Source organism: Epinephelus moara, chromosome 15 (genome assembly GCF_006386435.1).
Source record: "Epinephelus moara isolate mb chromosome 15, YSFRI_EMoa_1.0, whole genome shotgun sequence".
In the NCBI taxonomy this organism is placed as follows: Eukaryota; Metazoa; Chordata; class Actinopteri; order Perciformes; family Serranidae; genus Epinephelus; species Epinephelus moara.
Window position 1 is genome coordinate 13,826,368 of NC_065520.1, and position 8,535 is coordinate 13,834,902.

General features: G+C 40.9%; 1 protein-coding gene across 1 annotated transcript; it reads right to left on the bottom strand.

Annotated features, from left to right (window-relative positions):
- Positions 1-230: 230 nt before the first annotated feature.
- LOC126401676 (zona pellucida sperm-binding protein 3-like) lies at positions 231-8,065 on the bottom strand. Its single transcript, XM_050063054.1, has 11 exons — positions 7,442-8,065; positions 7,259-7,364; positions 6,714-6,832; positions 6,513-6,631; positions 4,640-4,743; positions 3,824-4,001; positions 3,610-3,727; positions 1,178-1,269; positions 980-1,074; positions 479-598; positions 231-368 (listed from the first exon to the last, which is right to left on the bottom strand). Exons 1-11 carry the CDS (start codon positions 7,874-7,876, stop codon positions 241-243), a joined length of 1,614 nt encoding a protein of 537 aa, XP_049919011.1. The 5' UTR covers positions 7,877-8,065; the 3' UTR covers positions 231-240.
- Positions 8,066-8,535: the final 470 nt, after the last annotated feature.

Sequence of the window (8,535 nt, forward strand, 5' to 3'; positions counted from 1 at the left end):
CACAGCATACATTTTACAGCCTGGTCATTTTCTGCAAGGCTGGACGCTGCAGCTTAACCCCTTTTAACCCAGGCAAGCCCATAACACTTAACCTGGAGTGTATACTGTGCAGAGAAACAGTCGTTTTAGCTCTGAAAACAATCTCTAAAAAGAAAAAACTGACTTCAAGTTGGCTGATTTTAGTTCTCTTCAACAAAGACAAAAAACGAAGCTTGGTTTTAAATGTTTTATTCTCTTATATCAGGTGCAAACAAAGTGTCCGGTGGGTTTCTGTCCTCTGCCGTAAATGAAAGCACCCGTGAAAACCAGCAGCACCACAGCCACCGCCGCACCCACTCCACACAGCAGGGCTATTGATGAATAAGACTCTGTGGAGAGCACAAGACAAGCATCATCCATTCCATTAGTTCCAGCGTTTAGCCATGGCGATTAAGAGACGAGAGTTATATCGGCAAGACGACACCGGGGTCCGTCTCACCTGCTCGAGTCGCTTCACGTGTTCGGAGCTGAGAGTCTAGCTCCAACTGAAGCTCGGACAGCTCAGCCAGCTCCTCCAGCAGGATGGGGCCCAGAGCCGCCGTCCCCTCCCACTGCAGATCTGGAAAGTTCAACATTATTGAGGGCAGTTCGCCAGGTGATTCAGCCGTTCACGCTATGACTGATTGGTTGGACAATTAAAAAGGGATCAGCTCAGAATCAATCCTCCGAAAGATGCGTGAACAGCATGTGTGCCAAATGAAGGCAAGTTAGCTTGTCTAAATATGGGTGCAACCTCTCGTGTGCTCGTCTGTGGCTGAGTGTATTTTACTCCTTTGGGATTCCTAATAAGACAGGCCTGCTACTTTGGAACCATTCACATGAACACCTTTTGTGATATATTTTGCACCAAAAAGTAGCAGCAAATGTCTCTCCTGGGTCAGCATCAAATGTTCAGGATTCATCCCCGCGTGTAATGTAGTGTTGCTTGTGTAAACTGTACCAGCATCTGCTGCCAGGCTTCTTCTCTGTCTCTGCTCGCTGCAGCTGGTCTCACAGCAGTCACACACCTTATTGTCTCCACCTGATGCCACCCATCTGTGCAAAGCCAACAAAAGTCACTTACAGAGGCTGAATAAAGCGTATAGTCACGGTAATGCAGAAACAAGAAGTAAATAAAATGAAAGAAACAAACAGTCACCTGTCGGCTTCAGTCAAGTATGAACATGCTTTGTGTTGGGAGTCGATGGGAACGGAGACTCTTGTTGCTCTCAGGTGACATGTGATGTAGATCTATGAGGGCATTAAAGGACACAGCATGTACCGTGTTAAACATGGATGACTGCTATTTAAAATATTGCACAGACTGCATTTTTACTAATTACATTTAGAGTCCGTAATGGTTTTAAAATCTAACTGTTAACATGGATGTTACATTCTGACTAAAGGCACATTCACACCAGGATAGTCCGGGGGTTAGACTGAGCGGGGAATGCTGAAAAATTTCACACCTTCATTTTGGTTCTAACATTTCAATTTAGATTTAACATTTAGATTTAGATGTAAATCTGACATTTAGATTTAACATTTAGATTTAAATTTAACATTTAGACCTAAAATTTAGATTTAAATTTAACATTTAGACTTAACATTTAGATTTAACATTTAGATTTAGATTTAACATATAAATTTAGACTTAACGTTTAGATGTAGATTTAACATTTAACATTTAGACTTAACATTTAGATTTAACATTTAGATTTAAATGTAACATTTAGACTTAACATTTAGATTTAGATTTAACATTTAGATTTAACATTTAGATTTAGATTTAACATATAGATTTAGACTTAATGTTTAGATGTAGATTTAACCTTTAGATTTAGATTTAACATTTAGATTTAGACTTAACGTTTAGATGTAGATTTAACATTTAGATTTGACATTTAACATTTAGATTTAACATTTAGATTTAGATTTAACATTTAGATGTAGATTTAACATTTAACATTTAGATTTAGATTTAACATTTAGATTTAATGTTCAGATGTAGATTTAACATTTAGATTTAATGTTTAGATTTAGATTCAACATTTAAATGTAACGTTTAGATGTAGATTTAACATTTAGATTTAATATTTAGATTTAACATTTAGATTTAGATTTAACGTTTAGATTTAGATTCAACATTTAGATTTAACGTTTAGATTTAGATTTAACATTTAGATTTAGATTTAACATTTAGATGTAGATGTAATATTTAGATTTAGATTTAATGTTTAGATTTAGATTCAACATTTAGATTTAACATTTAGATGTAGATTTAACATTTAGGTTTAACATTTAATATTTAGATTTAGATTTAACATTTAATATTTAGATTTAGATTTAACATTTAGATTTTGATTTAACATTTAGGTTTAACATTTAATATTTAGATTTAACTGTGACATTACATGTAACATATTTCAAATATTGCTGTAAATGTGGTAAAAGGGACTTTAAAAAAATTCACACCACTTTTTTCAACATTTTTTTAAGCTCAATGTGGCAAAATGTTGCTGTTAATTTCAGTGTGAGCAACCTTACAAACGGCACCCCATAGTTTGGGGAATGTAGTGAAGCAGCTGCCTGAGGAAGATCATATGGTGCGGCAATATTTTAAGTTACCTAAAAGTTGTCATTCAGCTTCCACCTTTTATAAGGAGTTTCAGCTGGGTGCAGTTTGCAGTCCTCACCACTAGATGCCACTAGATCCCCCTTAACCTTACACACTGCTCCTTTAGGACATTGAATAACTTATATCATATTCCCACATATTTTTTTAGTCTCCTTTACAAATAAAAACTGAAAAATTAGTTGAAAAAATAAATAATTTTATTTTCGTGGCGTCTGTGTGGCCTTGTTTATTCTGTGTAGAAACAATTATCAGACAAGCTTAATATCTGGTGATGCAATTACGCAATTTAAAGATATTGCTAGTAATTTAGTTGCAAATGTCCAAATTTAGCACAGTGACAAGGCACTTTTAGTAACAAATATTCTTTCCATACTAATCCAGACCTACAAATGCATCTCCATACTGCGTAGGAACCCTTTAATTTAATCTTTCCCAATGCAGAAATAAGTATAACTTTTGCAACTGCAGCTGAAAATAGTGTATGACATTCCTTTTCCCCTGCTCTTTAGGTCTGATGTATACTTATGTAACCATTATACGTACACAGAGGGTTGTTTTTCGTCTGTCACATTTGGGAGTAGAATTTCCTATTTGGCAAAACGATCAAAGTCACTTTAGAGTGAAGATTCATCCAAACTCTGATTATACGGATGCAGAAATCAGTTGTGTGAGTGGATGCTGGCTCAGTCTGATGTTACCTGAGAGGCTTTTATTTCCTCAGTTGGAAAGTATTTGCACCGAGGCTATTACGGCCTTCAAACAACACTTACTAATGTGCACATTACGTGCCAACTTAGCACGTCAGAGGCGAACGGAGCAGCTGAAAAAAACGTTAAAGTTAGTGTGAGGAATACGAAATATACGGGAGGAAAAAGTGACGGGAAAAGTCAAACGTTCGGCCATATGATTCAAGATCAGTAGTTCTGACTTGTATAAACACATCTTGTGCTTACTGAATTCCTGTGATCGTGGTGGAACCTGAAGGCTTTCAGCTGGAAGTGAAGTTTATCCTCGCGGCTCCTCTGCATGAAGTAAGACTTGGCTCCTGTCAGCTTAGCGTCACTTAAACACCTTATATGGGAACATGCAGGCACGGGATTCATATTCACAAACACACAGCGACCATTAATGCTCTTTATAGGTACAGTATGTCACCCAGCTCCTCACCCATGGTTGTTGATGAAGGGGTATCTGGGTTGAGAATCAGGGTCCGGGCTCTCAGTGGCCACGCAGCTGTCCACATACACCCTCAGTGGAACATGGTGACCCTGGAGGACTGCTGCTTCTATGTGCATCACGTCACTCAGGAAGTAAACACTGGAGGTTCTCCGCGACTGCCAGTCCTCTAATCAAATACAGACAAGGAGAAATATAAGTGGAAAAGTAATGCTGGGGCCATCAATCGGATTAGATCAAAGTCAAATGGTGCCCGTGGGGAGAGTGGGTCAGCGCAGCAGTAGTCAATAGGATACAGGTACTGTAACAATAAGAGAAAAGTACTTTAAAGACGCAATAAATGAATTACAGATGTCGCATCATTAACCTGGAGGAAACACAGATGAGCCTGTGCCTGCAGAAACTAGTTTAAAACTTCTCTGACTCCATACAAATTCTACAATGAGTAAATCACAGGAGACGCTCGGCCCCACTTTTAAAGCCAATTTGGTGCAGTCGCGTTCAGCAGTGCGGGAATTAATTAGAAAGCATAATCAGCTGTTTATTGATCACTTTATTGTGCGAGTGACCCCGCCAGGTCAGCCGCAGCCTACGAGGCATGTAATTTCAGCTCATCACCATGCATCAAAAGTTCCACTCGTGTTCATCAAGTCGCTGCTTAGCATCTTTAACAGTCTGAGAGGCCTTGAGTGATTGCAATTACACCCGTCGCTGGGGAAATTAGCCAAACCGCCTGGCGCAAATCAAAGTTTTCACTTGCAGAACGTCAGCTCTAAGTTTGTCGGGTTCTGTCGTGTGTTCCCCCACCTGTCATGAGACGCAGGGAGAAGTGCAGCTGCTGCTCTGCTAAGATGTTGGAGGCAAACAGCTCCCAGGTAGGCCTCACAGCGCTGCTGCTCACATAATGCCTCCTGTGAGGACAATCACAGGAAGGACAGGCATTTCTCTAGAGAGGCTCAGTCACTGAGGAGGAAGAATGTGCGCCTCACTCACAAGACAGACAGGAGTAGAGGGAGGAGAGCGCAACACAGGTGGGTGAAAATTCAAACCTTTAAAAGGGACAGTTCACCCCAAAATCAAAAATACATATTCTTCCTCTCACCTGTAGTGCTGTTTATCAGTCTGGATAGTTTTGGTGTGAGTGCTGAGTGTTGGAGATATTGGCTGTTGCATGCAGAGATCTCAATAAGTTGGACATGCTGTAGGTGAACTATAGTTAGCTAGTTAACATTAGCTACGTTAATTTCTTGTGTGTGATGTCAATATTCAATGTTATGCTAAGGATGAGAGGAGTAGAGAGATTTACAGTAAAAGTCTGGCTACTTGTTGCATCCCTTTCACAGTAAGTTACCGTTCATTTTTACAGTAAATTCTTGTGAGAGCTGTATACTGTAATTTTTTTTCCATATTACTGTGATTTAGCAGTATGCTCCTGTAAAATGACTGTGTTTAACTGTACCCTCACAGTTAAAGCCCATTACGTATATACGCGATACATAACAGTAAGTTCCTGTAAAATTACTGTATTTAACTGTAACTTCAGTTTATGCTCAATAGCAATACGGCTCTGCAGAATTACTGTATGTTACTGTAATCTCACAGTTAAACTCCATGTATCGCTGTGATTTAGCAGCGTACTCCTGTAAAATTACTATATTTTCCTGCATAAATTTCACAATAAAATTCAGAATATTTCAGTTAAATATCACAGTAAAAGCTTGTGAGGTGATTATCAGAATTTATTGTGAAATATTACCGTTACATATTGTAATTTCCTGTAAACTATAAGCAATTATTTGTTTGATTAACCAGCCTGCTACCTACGCAAGGAAAAGTTGAGTACCTGGTTCATAAATTACTTATTAAAAGTGTTTTTTCCCCCCATTATTTTGCCGGGAAAAAAATAAAAGTAACTTTAACTTCGAGTAATTTATGAACCAGGTACTCAACTTTTCCTTGCGTAGGTTTTTCAAATGGTAATTTTTCCTTTTACCTGAGTCATTTTCTATAGGAGCAACTGTACTTTCACTTAAATATAGATTTATATAGTACTCTGTCCACCTCTGATCCACTGCTAGCTCACCTAGCACCACTGAGCTAGCTAACATCACAGCTCAGCCGAGGCGGGGACTCGACAGGCAACAGAAAAAAATGAACTGTGCCTTTAAAGAACATTTCATACAACATAGAATTCAATGCAAAAGTAAAACTTCAGTTAAAAGTCTAGTCCCTTTTACTAGCTGGGTGTGGCTACACATTATGACAAATTAAAAGCCTGTCTCAATGAGACGCCTGGTCTGGTTGTCAAGCAGTTCATGTTTTTCTTAGAAGATCTCCGGCTTCCTCAAATTATGTGTCCATTCTTCTATTACCCTGTAAGTTATTCATATTCCTTCAGTTTGTAAGGGTCCCCAGATCAAAAGAATCAGAAGGGTTGTTCATAAAAATTACTGTGTGAAAGGAATTAAAGGCCTGTCCCAAATATAGGCCTGCTGATTTTCAGTTTTATGGTGTACTAATATATTTTTTGCAGATAAAACTTTTGAAACGAGTTAATAGAATTACTTTTTGATACCTCTTGAGGCCTTTTTTTTCTGAGGAAGCTAGATTCCATGTTTAAAGGCTACCCTCAGACAGCTACAACTGGAGGTGGGGATGCCAAGTAATGAAAAAAAACTACCTTCGATAGTGGCATTCAATTACCACCTCAGCAGGGTTGGTCTTCAAAATGACGGTGCTGCCAATGGGTGTTGGAGAGTACATGAGAGTAAAGGTGTAGATGAGGGCGTCTTCAGTCATCTGAGAAAAAAAAAACAGAAGCAGTGACTTTAAGAACACACACAGAGGAGATGGACAGTAAAGGAGGCAGAGAGCCACGCACCGTCATTGTGCTGCCACAGCCCTGCAGCTGCGTCTGGAACCGCAGGATGTGGCGAGCGGCGTCAAGTGCGGCGCAGCCTCCTAAGGTCAGATCACTTGGACGGATCAACTGACCGTTTCCTAGGAACAAAGAGGAAAAAGGTGCAGCTCAGATTAGGACCATTACCTGAGGCCATTTCTCCTCCTGGTCCAGTCAATAACACTCACAGCAAGTGGAGGTTCAGCCACAGGACAAATAAAAAGGTTTCTTAATGCATCACTGAAAGTCAGCTTCTGAGCACCGATCGGGCATGCAGAATGCTTCTTCTCAGAGTGAAGAAATAAAAGGAAGCATAATATTGATCGCCCAGACCGTAGTCTGTGCCATTTTGCAGTAATCAGCACTGAGTGTCCCATCTTCACCGTTCCATTCAATTTTCCAATTTGGGCCTCTAACCTGAACCCTTTCTTTTACAGACACCGGAGCAGGAGGCATGTTAAATGGACCTGTGCTTCTGTGGACAAAACCCCACTCAGACAATTCAGCAACTAACCAGAAGCCATTACCTAGGAAGTTCTGTTTGACCTCTACGGTGACCCCTCCTTCGCCACAGCGTGCTGCCACGCTGTCTGCTGGCACAGGCACCCGCTGCTCAAACACCAGCATCAGCACCTGGAATATCTTTCAGATTTAATTACACTGAACCTTAAATGGTGCGCAAGATCAAAAAGCCAGCGTAGAAGTCGTACCTTTGATTCCGGTTTGACAGGTGGGTTCAGATCCGGGCCTGGAGCCGCCAATTTTATCAGCTCTTGAGCTTGCACAGTTACCTCTGGCTCCAGCTGCTCTGAGGTCAGCTCTCCGGCCTCCGTCGTCCACAGGTTTTGAGAAGCGTGCACAAGAGGTGGTTTTTGCTTCCTGACAGCTGGGTTCCTGAGCTGGTTGCTTTTGAGGCGGTAGGTGACGGGAGAACGGACCTGATCGCTGTGCGCTGTGCGGTTTGACTGATGATCTGCTGTCTGCGGTGAACCTGGCAGCTGTGAGCCCTCTGTCACTTTCTCTTGAGGGATTTGGCTCAGACTCTCATTGGTGCTGAGGTTTGACCAGTTTTGTGTTGCAGCACAGAGATTTTCACCTGAGAGGAGAAGCACAAACCCGAACACAGCCAAGTCTCTGAACCCCATCACAACTTATCACACAAAAACCTGGGTTTTTGGTGCCTTTTTCAGAGAGCACTGCTGTCTTTGTCTTCTGACCAAAACTCAGTTGTGGGAACTTGGCTCGGGCTCCACCTACTCCTAATGACTTGATTGGATTCCAGCCTGGAGGGCTCAATCTCGTCCTCTCTTCCTTCTCACTAAACAGAACTGCAGATTAGATGATAGCTGCTTGGCTGTGTGTCCCAAACATTGACAGCTTGTGTAGTCAGCTTCAACCCCGTCCTCATGTCAGAGACTCATTTTATAAAGAAACACTTTAATTTAAATAATTGTCTACAAGATATTGCACATTCTTCAAATGTTTCAAAGGCAAACACCTCCTCCTAAATCCCCACTTGCCATGACTGTAATGAGCAAAGACTTTTATAAACAGAAACAAGCCTGACCCTAACAGCGAGTGGCGTTCACTGCCCCCGCGAGACACATCAATCAACGCTCTCAGGGAGCTGGAACCCCGGGTTTGAATGTCAAGGCTGTACGGTCAGCAGTCTGCAGAGCTCAGCAGTCAATCATAAAACAAGAGATTTATGATCATCCTCTGCGAGACTTCATAAATGTCACCACCACCACCAGATGCGTGTGTGTGTTGCTGACATGTGACAGGAAGCAGCAGGGCGGGTCTT

Coding starts and splice junctions, on each gene's coding strand:
- LOC126401676 (XM_050063054.1), bottom strand. CDS start 7,876: ATGGGGTTCAGAGACTTGGCTGTGTTCGGGTTTGTGCTTCTCCTCTCA. Junction 3,728..3,823: donor CCCTTCATCAACAACCATGG/GTGAGGAGCTGG, acceptor TTCCCATATAAG/GTGTTTAAGTGACGCTAAGC. Junction 1,270..3,609: donor ACCACGATCACAGGAATTCA/GTAAGCACAAGA, acceptor ATGCCCTCATAG/ATCTACATCACATGTCACCT.